At 38.4% G+C, this 13,512-nt stretch overlaps 1 protein-coding gene across 2 annotated transcripts; it reads left to right on the top strand.

Annotated features, from left to right (window-relative positions):
• The first annotated feature begins 121 nt into the window (after positions 1 to 121).
• Positions 122 to 11,256, top strand: zdhhc11 (zinc finger DHHC-type containing 11). Of its 2 annotated transcripts, none has more exons than XM_056259435.1 (11): positions 122 to 278; positions 1,164 to 1,385; positions 2,802 to 2,980; positions 5,096 to 5,197; positions 5,314 to 5,438; positions 7,278 to 7,430; positions 7,505 to 7,623; positions 9,743 to 9,801; positions 9,884 to 9,947; positions 10,654 to 10,720; positions 10,806 to 11,256. In XM_056259435.1, exons 1-11 carry the CDS (start codon positions 270 to 272, stop codon positions 11,036 to 11,038), a joined length of 1,332 nt encoding a protein of 443 aa, XP_056115410.1. In that variant the 5' UTR covers positions 122 to 269; the 3' UTR covers positions 11,039 to 11,256. The 2 variants fall into 2 exon arrangements, with proteins under 2 accessions (XP_056115410.1, XP_056115409.1); XM_056259434.1 differs by having other exon boundaries at positions 7,275 to 7,430.
• Positions 11,257 to 13,512: the final 2,256 nt, after the last annotated feature.

The following is a 13,512-nucleotide window of genomic DNA, read 5'->3' as shown; positions in this document are numbered from 1 at the left end:
TGTCGAAGTCAGATGAGATGATCACCGCCTCACGCGTGAGAATATTTTTTTAAATCCTTTTTCTTGACGAATAATGACATTATAAAGATTTGATTGGTTAAATATAGGAATAAAACGTTTTCAGACCGGATAGTAGTACCTTTGAAAAGGACTCTTCTGCTGTACAGTGGACTGTGAAGAAGATCATTAAGAAATCAATGGATCAGCAAACTGTATCCAAGAGATCCAAATGATCAACATCAGCCGAGAAAACTGCTGGAAGCTGTTCAATGACGAATGTAAGTAGGCTTTGAAACATATGGAAATGTAGCCTATCGCTTGTTATGGTTAAGATGTTAAAATCATTTAATATGAATTATTCGCCACTGTAGTGTCATCAAAAAGTTAAATAAAGAAACAACATTCATTCTGTTTGAAAAGTTAATGTTTTACATTGTTATTCTTAATACAAGAGTTCCTTGATGAAGTGGTTTTGTGGAAGTTACTCATTATTACACCGTTTTCAAACACGCATTGCCTTTATGATGACATTTGCTAGGCAACACAATATTTCTGTTCATGTTCAACAGGAAAAGCACAGCAGGACTCCTTGTCATTGCTAACTTGTGCATTTGAAGGTGAAAGTTAGCAATAACACTGATGTGTAGGACATGTGTTTTCTGGTTTGTCTAAATTATTTAGCTGTGGTAAAAAAAAGAATTGTTGAAGATTGAAGCGAGAACTGGAAAAGGAAAATCTGAAGATTTTGAAAAACCTGGGTATTTGGGTAAATGTGGTTGTTATGATAGATAGATAGATAGATAGATAGATAGATAGATAGATAGATAGATAGATAGATAGATAGATAGATAGATAGATAGATAGAACAGGCAGAAGGCTCTATGAGTTGCATTTAGACATTTTGGTCTCAGGTTGGGTTTTAGAGAAAAAAGAACTGTAACTCAAGGTCAATCCTGTACAGTAACAGCTTTGTCAAGCCAATATAATGATGTCAGGCAGAGTCTTTTTAAAATGTTTCATTGTTCATGCTGGTTGAAGAGACTGTTCTCGAAGCACAGTGCTTTATTAGCCTTTCATGCATACATTATAGAACAGTTCTGTTTTTTCATATTATTCCCATATTCGCAAGCTGTGTTCATATTTAGTGTTTCTGTCTTTTGCAGCTGAACTGCTTTGGGCGTCACCGTAGACGGACGGCACCCCAAAATGGAGGAAGCAGAATTGAATTGGTGGGACTGCCGATGCACTCCAGGGTCAACGGATGGTCGCCGCCTCTGCACAGTTTCCAGCTGATAGCCTGGCTGATGTACAGCTTCATGGCCATCGTGGGTTTCGGGATTTACGTTCCTCTTCTACCAGCACCATGGAGCTTTGCAGCATACGGCGTATCCTTTACAAATAAAAAAAGAAAATAGAAAGGTTTCATGGTAGTGATTTTGATCACAAAAAAATACACTTGTACACTATAAAAAATGATATGATCAATAAGTCATGGCAACATTACTTAATTTTTTCAATTTATACAAGATTCAACTAAAATTAAGTTAAGTTTTTTTTACAGTGCCAATATTAACATTCATTTCTGCCATAAAAATCCAAATACTAAGCAGAAAAATGTGTCATTTTTCCAGCACATTGCATTGCCAATATAATTAGCATTTCCTGAACACTTGGTTTGGGCAAACAAGATGCAAAAAGAGCTTGCAGTCTGAATTGAATACACAACGATAATTAATAAACAGTAACACTTTACAAAAAGGTTTAATTTGTTAACATTAGTGAACTACGTTAGTTAACATGAACTTAAAATGAACTTAAGCATTTATTAATCTTAGTTCGTGTTAATTTCAACATTGACTTATACGTTGTTAAAATCAAAAGTTGTATCTGTTAATATAACTTAATGGACCTGAGCTGACAAATGAACAGCTAACAATGAACAGCTGTATTTTTATTAACTTACAAAGATTAATAAACACTGTAACAAATGTATTGATAATTTTAGTTTATGCATTAACTAACCTTAAATGTTAGTTTACCCAAAAATAATCCCATAATTTACTTACTAGCTTCAAGCCATCCTAGGTGTATATGACTTTCTTCATGAGCCAAACACAAGCGTTAATGGGAGTGAATGATACCTGAGATTTCGAAGCCCAAAAAAGTGCATCCATCTATCATAAATGTAATCCATACGACATCCTTCTGAAGCAAAGTCATGCGTTTTTGTGAGAAAAATGTCCATAGTTCCGGCTGAAGAGTGACCTCTGACCCTATGACCTATGAATGATAATTTTCATTTTTGGGTCAACTAACCCTTTAACTAATGGGACCTTATTGTAAAGCATTACCTAAACAACGCATCTTTCTGTCGCATTGTAATCAAACTCCAACATACAACATGACCAGTTTGTCCAGTTCATGAACAATTGACTCTTATGAGCCATTTTTAAAAGCATCATTCAAAAAGACTCACAAACTCCTGAGTTAATCATTTGAATCAGTCTAACGAACAAACTGAATAGCAGAATTGTGTAGGGAACGCTGTGGCACACAAGCATCTCTGAGGGCAGATGTTCTGTTGCGCAGCATGAGCTCAATTACAGGCTGATGTCAGCAGTGTGTGTTTATGCAGATAATTGGAGGATGTAGTCAGACAGGCTCTCAGCTCTCACACAAATCAAGCCATCCAGTGAGTTACAGTGAGACAGTGAGTTAAATGAACCCATAGCCCTCTCTGAAACTAAATCTATGTGTGCATGTGTTTGTATTGTTGTTAAACCTTCACACTTCCTATCTAGATGATTGGCACTGCGTTTGTTCTGCATTTGGTCACTCACGTGGCGGCCGTAACAATTGACCCTGCGGATCTGAGCGTTCGTAGGAGGAAGGATTATTCCAGCCCCATGCCAGTGTTTGACAACAGCAAACATCAACATGTGATTGACAATCTGCACTGCACCCTCTGTGAGGTGGATGTGTATGTACATTAGCAGAAACAAGACGTTTTAAAAGGAATATTTGCTAATAACAATATTTAGAGTTGGGCAAAATTTTGAAATGTAGAATTCACCTTTTAATTCATGAGTGGGAATTTAAAGACAGGAAGAGGAATTTTATGTATTGGTTAGTGAGATTTCCACTACATTAACATTTACATTTTTATATGTGTGTGTGTAAACAGTATATACACACAGATATATATATATATACACTCACCGGCCACTTTATTAGGTACACCTGTCCAACTGCTCGTTAACACTTAATTTCTAAGCAGCCAATCACATGGCGGCAACTCAGTGCATTTAGGCATGTAGACATGGTCAAGACAATCTCCTGCAGTTCAAACCGAGCATCAGTATGGGGAAGAAAGGTGATTTGAGTGACTTTGAACGTGGCATGATTGTTGGTGCCAGAAGGGCTGGTCTGAGTATTTCAGAAACTGCTAATCTACTGGGATTTTCACGCACAACCATCTCTAGGGTTTACAGAGAATGGTCCGAAAAAGAAAAAACATCCAGTGAGCAGCAGTTCTGTGGGCGGAAATGCCTTGTTGATGCCAGAGGTCAGAGGAGAATGGCCAGACTGGTTCGAGCTGATAGAAGGGCAACAGTGACTCAAATAACCACCCGTTACAACCAAGGTGGGCAGAAGAGCATCTCTGAACGCACAGTACGTCGAACTTTGAGGCAGATGGGCTACAACAGCAGAAGACCCCACCGGGTACCACTCATCTCCACTACAAATAGGAAAAAGAGGCTACAATTTGCAAGAGCTCACCAAAATTGGACAGTTGAAGACTGGAAAAATGTTGCCTGGTCTGATGAGTCTCGATTTCTGTTGAGACATTCAGATGGTAGAGTCAGAATTTGGCGTAAACAGAATGAGAACATGGATCCATCATGCCTTGTTACCACTGAGCAGGCTGGTGGTGGTGGTGTAATGGTGTGGGGGATGTTTTCTTGGCACACTTTAGGCCCCTTAGTGCCAATTGGGCATCGTTTAAATGCCACGGCCTACCTGAGCATTGTTTCTGACCATGTCCATCCCTTTATGGCCACCATGTACCCATCCTCTGATGGCTACTTCCAGCAGAAAATGCACCATGGCACAAAGCTCGAATCATTTCAAATTGGTTTTCTTGAACATGACAATGAGTTCACTGTACTAAAATGGCCTCCACAGTCACCAGATCTCAATCCAATAGAGCATCTTTGGGATGTGGTGGAACGGGAGATTCGCATCATGGATGTGCAGCCGACAAATCTGCGGCAACTGTGTGATGCCATCATGTCAATATGGACCAAACTCCCTGAGGAATGCTTCCAGCACCTTGTTGAATCTATGCCACGAAGAATTGAGGCAGTTCTGAAGGCAAAAGGGGGTCCAACCCGTTACTAGCATGGGGTACCTAATAAAGTGGCCGGTGAGTGTATATATATATATATATATATACACATTATGTTAACAACATTTTTTATGTTAGATGCATTTAATCGATTTGACAGCACTAGTAATATAATGTAATATATAATATAAATAAACTACACTTACTGCAGTATCAGAATTTGTATATACTATTGTAGTATTTATTTAGATTTTAGATTTTCATTTTAGTTTAAGTTTTAGTAATTTTGTTATGTGCTCCTTTCACGTTTATTAGTTTTTGTTTTTTATATTTCTATTTAGCTTTAATTGATTTTATTTAAGTTTTTGTAATTTTAGTACAAACTTCTTTAAGTGTTTTTGCAAAGGCAGCATTTCCAATTTATTAGGAGCCTAGTTAGTGTAGTAATAATTAGCTTTTTTTAACATTTAAGGTAAAAATTTTCATCTAACATTTATATTTTATTTGAGCTTTATTTCAATTAACAAAATACATATTTTTCATAGTTTTAGTTTACAATAGCAGCATTCCATTTTAATTTTTGTTTGTTTTAAAATGCAGTTTATCATCCTGTTTTCACCTCAATTCAAATTTAGGATTTGAATTTTTAATTCTCAGTTCATTTCTGAATGGCACACGGTCCTGATATAGATATGTCTAAACATCCTAACCGTTTGCTTTAGGGAATAATCACGTCTCATTCTGCAGGGGACCTAAAGCCAAACACTGCAGTACTTGCAACAAATGCATCGCAGACTTTGACCATCACTGCAAATGGCTGAACAATTGTGTCGGTGGAAGGAACTACTGGTGAGCAGAAGTGTAATTTGATAGCACAAATGGAGAACAAGCATTTGCATATTTATATGCTTTGAAGACATTTCACAATAGATGAACATTCATAGGAACCATTGTTTTTTTCCCAGGTTCTTTTTCATAACCATCTCCTCTGCTGTTACTGGAATGATCCTCCTCATTCTTGTCGTCTTGTTTGTTTTCATTGAGCACTATGTGAATCCTGCTGTCCTACGCACTGCGCCGCAGTTTCAGAGTAAGACAAGTCCGTGTCTCTGGACTCATTTCCTGTTGTTCGTCTCCATGGGTCATCATGTGATTTTCCCTTATTTTCCTTAGTTTAAAGAATAGTTAATGGTTGCTTCTAGGGAAGGATCGCTTCTAGGGAAGGATCGGTACACTTGACAGGTTGACTAGTCAACCAACTAGTTGATAAATAAAATAAAAAAATTTAACTTTAAAGAGTTAGTTCACCCAAAAATGAAAATTATGTCATTAATGACTCTCCCTCATGTCGGTCCAAGCCCGTAAGCCCTCCGTTCAATTTCGGAACACAGTTTAAGATATTTTAGATTTAGTCCGAGAGCTTTCTGTCCCTCCATTGAAAATGTATGTACGGTATACTGTCCTTGTCCAGAAAGGAAATAAAGACATCATCAAAGTAGTCCATGTGACATCAGTGGGTTAGTTAGAGTGTTTTGAAGCATCGAAAATACATTTTGGTCCAAAAATAACAAAACTAGGACTTTATTCAGCATTGTATTGTCTTCCGGTTCTGTTGTGGATCCGCGTTCAGTGCCGCCGTTGACGTAAGACGCTGCTGACGTGTGTCTGGTGCGCCCGTGTATTCGGGTTCAAATAAATATGGCTGGGCAAAAAAATGCAAGTCTTCCTCTGTGTGGAAATCCTTAGACATGTTTGCGAAGATTGTTTTGTTTCCAGTGTGCGTCTCCCTCAGACTGTAAACGAAGCTCGGGCGCACCAGACACACACACACACCAGACACACGTCAGCAGTGGCACTGAACGCGGATCCACAACAGAACCCGAATACACACACACACACACACACACACCAGACACACGTCAGCAGCGTCTTACGTCAGCGGCGTCACTGAACGCGGATCCACAACAGAACCAGAATACACACACACACACACACACACACCAGACACACGTCAGCGGCGGCACTGAACGCGGATCCACAACAGAACCGGAAGACAATACAATGCTGAATAAAGTCGTAGTTTTTGTTATTTTTGGACCAAAATGTATTTTCGATGCTTCAAAACATTCTAACTAACCCACTGATGTCACATGGACTACTTTGATGATGTCTTTATTTCCTTTCTGGACAAGGACAGTGTACCGGACATACATTTTCAATGGAGGGACAGAAAGCTCTCGGACTAAATCTAAAATATCTTAAACTGTGTTCCGAAATTGAACGGAGGTCTTACGGGCTTGGACCGACATGAGGGTGAGTCATTAATGACATCATTTTCATTTTTGGGTGATTTTTGGAATGAATTTGTAGACGTACAGGACTGTTTAAAAGTTTTGGATCTTTTTTTTTTTTTTTAATCAATACTTTTATTCATTAAATTGATTAAAAGTGACTGTAAAGACATTTATGTTACAAAAAAAATTATATTTCAAATAAATGCTGCTTTTGAACTTTCTATTCATCAGAATCTTGAAGAAGAAAAAAATCACGGTTTCCGCACAAAACTTTAAGCAGCACAATTGTTTTTAACATTGATAATAATCAAAAATCAGCAGCAAATCAGCATATTATAATGATTTCTAAAGAATCATGTGGATCAACACTGACTGGAGTAATGATGCTGAAAATTCAGCTTTGATCACAGAAATACATTACATTTTTAAATATATTCACATAGAAAACTGTTATTTTAAATTGCAATAATATTTCACAGTATTACTGTTACTTTTAGTCAAACAAATGCAGCCTTGTTGAGCATAAGAGACTTCTTTCAAAAACATTAAAAAGATCGTACTGACCCCAAACTTTTGAACGGTGGCGTAACGTCTCATTTACTAGTTTTAATTTCTATTTTTTAATTTCCTAGCAGTGAAAGGGAATGGAACGTGGCTGGTTTTCCTTCCGGCGGCACCTTTAGAGGCCAGCTCTATTAGTCTGCTGGCGTTGGCGTTCGTTACCATCCTGCTGGCTCTGGCTGCTCTCTTATTGCTCTGCCACTTACTCTGCTTCCATATTTACTTGTGTAAGTGTTGATCCAAGCGTTATTGACTTTTAAAGGTAGATAGCAGCTTTTATTCATTGTGTATCTTGTCACAGTGTTTCAGGGAATCAGCACATATGAGTACATCATTAGGAAGCGTCAGTCACCGTCACCGAACCCCAAAGAGAAAGAGCAGGTTCCTCCGGCGCTGCCATCTAACGGAACCACCGCACTGGTACCAACACACGCAAAATAAAAATACAACACAATACTAAATAATTCCTTTGCATAGGGATACAATTTTTAATTTTATTTATATTGCTGTTTGATCATGAAAAAGTCCCTCCAGCGGGAGTTATTCTCTATATCAGTGTCAGTGTTTCTGAACTCCCTGAAACGCCTCCATTGTAGTCTTGAGTTTTCTTCCGGGAACGAACACGTCACAATATTCCTCATTTAAATAATTCACGCCCAAGGCATATGCAGAATAAAGGGGCGGGGCCTGACTAAGTTGTGTTAGTATAGAGAGCCTAAGTCCCTCCCCTTCCGGTTGACCACCATGGGACCTTATTTCGGAAAAATATTGTATGGTAGTCAATGGTGAGAGACAACAAATATTTTGATCTCGTTTGAATTGTGCCCTGAATTACATAAATGATGTTTGTCAATTTAAAAGATACATTTTAAAGTCAAGAAAGTCGCAATTTGATGTAAAACTGTTGAGGTATAAGACTGTGAAAATACGTAATTACAAAGACTACAAACCCAAAAGGCGCACATTTTCTCTCAATGAATGAAGCTAACTTTACTGAAGCTAACGTCTGTCATTTCATCTATAGTCTTACGTTATAATCGTAACGTTACGCCGTCATGCCTGAGTGTTTTGTACCAGACTGCACACACACGAGGAACGGATCTCGCTCGTTGTTTCGCTTCCCGGGAGATGTAGTTCATTGAGCGATTTTCACATAAAACTAAATGTTACTCTTCTTTTATGACAAACTGCGACTTTCTTGACTTTCATAATTATCTTTTAAATTGACAAACATCATATGTGTAATTTAGGGCACAGTTCAGACGGAATAAAAAGATAAGTTGTCTCTCGCCATTGACTACCATACATATTTTTTCCGAAATAAGGTCCCATGAGCCGGAAGCGGAGGGGAGGGGCTTAGGCTCTATAGAGTTGTGCAGGTATGACATCACTTTGTAGGCCAAAATGTGGAAGCGAGTTAGCATTTTAGCACTTCGGGTTCCTTTGTGGTTAAACCATCCATTTTGGTTAAATGGCTGAAATAAGGTCTGTGGCGAACACAAGCTCAAGACACTTTCACGTTTTATTCTACGACATAAAATACATCAGTATTGCCCCACTCGTGTTTTTTTGAAGCTGTTACGTGTCTTGAAAAAGGCAGTTGCTAACAAGTGGCTAAATGGGACTACAGAGGCTGTCGAGATTAACCGTCATCACGCTGAACAGGTAAACTCAGTCCACTTTTAAAGCCTCATTATGCTTATAATTGTGCTCCTATAAACTACTCTAACTCAAACGTTCTGGGATAATGTTTTTAGATAAAAACTGAAAGGGTTGTCGGAAGCTTAGTGATGGTGACGTTGAAGTCGTGGGACGGTGGTGTGGTTTGTTTATAGGCTACTTCTGGTGACTGCATTTAGGCTTCAAAATTCATAAAAGATGTGTTCATCTGTGAAAAATATCTTGATGGACAAAGCGTGTAAGTATCATAAACGTGTTTTGATCACAAAGTTTGTTTTTTTACGAGAAATCCAAAAGCCTATGGAAAAATCCTATTGGGTTTTTGTCGAGGGAACCAGTGTGATGCTAACTGCCGATTGGCCCACAAAGTGACGTCATACCTGCACCTGACCACTCTATTGTGTTGAAACTTGTGGTTATGGTAAGGGGCGGGACATTTCCCAAACACGCTCAAAGTGGTTGACCAATCACAACACACTGGCCCAGCCGACCAATCAGAGCACATTGAGCTTTTCTGAAGGACGGGCTTCATAGAGACAGGAACTAAACAGAGCGTTACTGACAGACTGGGAAGAGAGGAGCTGCAACAATGGAGAATATGTGAAAAATAATGTGTTTATTGAACATCTATAGAGCCCAAAAACAAGACTTTGACAATGGGTCCCCTTTAAACTGATGCAAAATACAACTTCATGGATTACCAAACAATGTTTTCTCAGTTCAGGAGAGAGAATTTGATTATGTTTAACTGTATCATCTCAATGGGATTAGAGGGGAAGCTTTAGACTAGTTTTATGCTTCGATTTAGATCAGAGGAAGGTCCCACCATAAACGCTGTGCACTTTTCACTTCCTCCTAGGGTCTTGGGCTGCTGGAATCACCTGTGAACTGTGAAGCTCCGCTGTCCAGCAAGTCTTGGTAAGCTTCAAGTGCGCACTTAAACTAATAGTTAGTGGTTCGTTTTTTTCTTCTTAGATGTTCTGCTACTTTTTCTTCTTAGTACCTTCAAACTGGAAGATAGAGGACAAACATCTAGTCGACTGCCAGAACCCATCTGTGCTGAGGTAATCAAGCTACCCACTCCAAATCCTAGTGAGCTGTCTATCTAGACAGGATTTTAAGGCATCTTAGATGCAACGACTGTTGCGAAAATTATGCAGCATCATATTAGCATTGCATCAGTGTTGTTATTGTTAACTTAAACTAAAACACCAAATCATTCAATCGGTAATTGAAATAAATCTGAAATAAAATATTAATATTAGATGAAAAAAATGTATTTAAAAAACTTAAAAATTACGAATGTTGCTTTGACAACTAACTAAAAGTTTATAAAAAAAACTAAATGGAAATATTTAAAAAACTTACAAAAATGACAAAAGGACAACAAAATTACTAAAATCTAAACTAAAATTAAATATAAATTTGGATAATAAAAGCTAATTAAAATTATGAATAAGATACATTCAATGCAGTGTTTCATTATCATTTATAAATCAAGTTATTGATTGTAATATTTGAAACATGCATTTTCTGTAAAGCTGCTATAGAAATGATCATGAACTGAATTGATTAATACTATAATGACACTGCATTGATTTGATCTTTTTCTGGAGAAGGCAATCCCATGATGCATTGAGAAGAGCTCGATAAATAATCCTTTCAAATGGCAGACTAAATGAGAAAATTGTTTGATATAATACAATCAGTGCCAAAAATAGACTATTTTACCCCCATATTTGTTATTATCGGAGCATGATGTCATTACAGATGGAGGAAGCCAGTGGAGAGAGACACCCGGGCTACAGCTCTGACGCACCAACACAAATGATTCCAGGTAAAAAGCTGCGGTGATTTAAGCTATCGAGTGATAAGTGTTGACTGAAGGTGCACCTGATTGTCCTTCTGTATCCTGCTGGTAGGTGAGCCTCTGATGTCACTTCCTGTGGGCTGGAACCTCAGCGGAATAGAGAAGCCTCAAGCTCCAGGGCGGAGCAACGAGAACGAGAAGTCTGTGGAGGGACGGCCCATCGTACAAGACCCGCTGGGAAGCTCCATCATGGATGCAGCGGCGGTGCATCAGCAGCTGATGATTGACACGCATCCTCAGTGTTTAGGCTTCAGAGAGCAGGCGCCAGAAGATCAAACACACTGATCGTCTCATGCATATTGCACACACACATCTGGCCTGTTCTGATCTGACCGACTGACTTTATGCAACTTCAGTAAAGACACACACAAGTCTAAAAAAATAAAGTCGTGTTGATATTACGAGCGCTAATGAGAAAGATCAAGTCTCTGGATTTACCAATATTATATATTAATGCATATTTGAAAGATATTCTATTTTGTTTGAGCCACGTAGTAGCAAGATTCCCAGCAACGAGAAGCACAATCTTTTTTTTGTTTACATGCTCACACCATAAACATTCAGTACTCAGCAACAAATTACTGAAATCTTTGTAAAATTGTACAATGAAATATAAGTTGTTCTATTTCTGTAATATATATATTTTTTTTACATTGTACAGCTGGTTTTATTTTATGATTTATGTTGATTGTAATAACTCATTGAGGATTAAATCACACAACTATTAGATGAATTAATGCACCACTGTATTTGTTCTTTTTATATTTTAAATAAATGCCTAAAGATGTTTCTCAAGACGGCGTGTGTTTGATGCAGCACTAGATGGGGCTGTTGGGTGATGATGTCATTAGTGACAGTCTTCCTCATTTCTCTCATGTAATGGCTGAAATTCAGGACTAGATCACTCAGTCGTCTTATTTCTCTTTGTATGTTGGTATCTACTTAAAACGGTCTGAAATTCAAGCAAATTCTGCCCTACAAACTAATGCAAATATCATTATACACTCACCGGCCACTTTATTAGGTACCCCATGCTAGTAACGGGTTGGACCCCCTTTTGCCTTCAGAACTGCCTCAATTCTTCGTGGCATAGATTCAACAAGGTGCTGGAAGCATTCCTCAGGGAGTTTGGTCCATATTGACATGATGGCATCACACAGTTGCCGCAGATTTGTCGGCTGCACATCCATGATGCGAATCTCCCGTTCCACCACATCCCAAAGATGCTCTATTGGGTTGAGATCTGGTGACTGTGGAGGCCATTTTAGTACAGTGAACTCATTGTCATGTTCAAGAAACCAATTTGAAATGATTAGGGCTTTGTGACATGGTGGAAGTAGCCATCAGAGGATGGGTACATGGTGGCCATAAAGGGATGGACATGGTCAGAAACAATGCTCAGGTAGGCCGTGGCATTTAAACGATGCCCAATTGGCACTAAGGGGCTTAAAGTGTGCCAGGAAAACATCCCCCACACCATTACACCACCACCACCAGCCTGCACAGTGGTAACAAGGCATGATGGTTCCATGTTCTCATTCTGTTTACGCCAAATTCTGACTCTAACATCTGAATGTCTCAACAGAAATCGAGACTCATCAGACCAGGCAACATTTTTCCAGTCTTCAACTGTTCAATTTTGGTGAGCTCTTGCAAATTGTAGCCTCTTTTTCCTATTTGTAGTGGAGATGAGTGGTACCCGGTGGAGTCTTCTGCTGTTGTAGCCCATCCGCCTCAAGGTTGTGCGTGTTGTGGCTTCACAAATGCTTTGCTGCATACCTCGGTTGTAACGAGTGGTTATTTCAGTCACTGTTGCCCTTCTATCAGCTCGAACCAGTCTGGCCATTCTCCTCTGACCTCTGGCATCAACAAGGCATTTCCGCCCACAGAACTGCCGCTCACTGGATGTTTTTTCTTTTTCGGACCATTCTCTGTAAACCCTAGAGATGGTTGTGCGTGAAAATCCCAGTAGATTAGCAGTTTCTGAAATACTCAGACCAGCCCTTCTGGCACCAACAATCATGCCACGTTCAAAGTCACTCAAATCACCTTTCTTCCCCATACTGATGCTCGGTTTGAACTGCAGGAGATTGTCTTGACCATGTCTACATGCCTAAATGCACTGAGTTGCCGCCATGTGATTGGCGGCTTAGAAATTAAGTGTTAACGAGCAGTTGGACAGGTGTACCTAATAAAGTGGCTAGTGAGTGTATATACGGTACTAATGAACATAATAAAACCATACTAACATACATTGAGATAATACAATACAATATACTTAATTTGCACCCTTAGGGAAATTTGTATTGGGCTCAGTGTGTGCTGCATTTCCATAATACAAAATAAATAAATAGATAATAAATTATAAATCACAGAATAAATCAATCACATGTATCTCACCTAAACAATCCATACAGAGAAGCAAAAAAATGTAGAACATGTAGACGGTCGTCATATTACACATCTAAAAAAGATTTAATAATACATCATGTCATTGAAAGTAGATTTGCAAACTGAAAGGATGAACAGTGAGTTTTTTTTATAAATGTCTTTGTCAGTCTGTTTTAAAAGTTTAAAATGTATAAATTTTTCTTTACAAAAAATGTGTTTTGATTTTTATTTTCATTATGTGTGTGTGTGTGTGAATATCAAACTATATATAGATATACACTAACTCCTGATCAAAATTTTGGAATTCATAAATATTTATTAATTATGGAATATAAGGATTATTAATAATTGAGTGCCAATAATAATTA

Source organism: Rhinichthys klamathensis, unplaced genomic scaffold (genome assembly GCF_029890125.1).
Source record: "Rhinichthys klamathensis goyatoka isolate OS25496 unplaced genomic scaffold, OSU_Roscu_1.1 h1tg000168l_1, whole genome shotgun sequence".
Lineage (NCBI taxonomy): Eukaryota > Metazoa > Chordata > Actinopteri > Cypriniformes > Leuciscidae > Rhinichthys > Rhinichthys klamathensis.
Note: the sequence above shows the minus strand (reverse complement) of the source record. Positions and strands in the feature narration are given on the sequence as shown.

What these genes read in the sequence shown, in the direction of transcription:
- zdhhc11 (XM_056259434.1), top strand. An exon ending in GTCGGTGGAAGGAACTACTG is followed by an intron (nt 5,198 to 5,313) that starts GTGAGCAGAAGT and finishes TTTTTTTCCCAG; the next exon opens with GTTCTTTTTCATAACCATCT. An exon ending in CAGAACCCATCTGTGCTGAG is followed by an intron (nt 9,948 to 10,653) that starts GTAATCAAGCTA and finishes ATGTCATTACAG; the next exon opens with ATGGAGGAAGCCAGTGGAGA.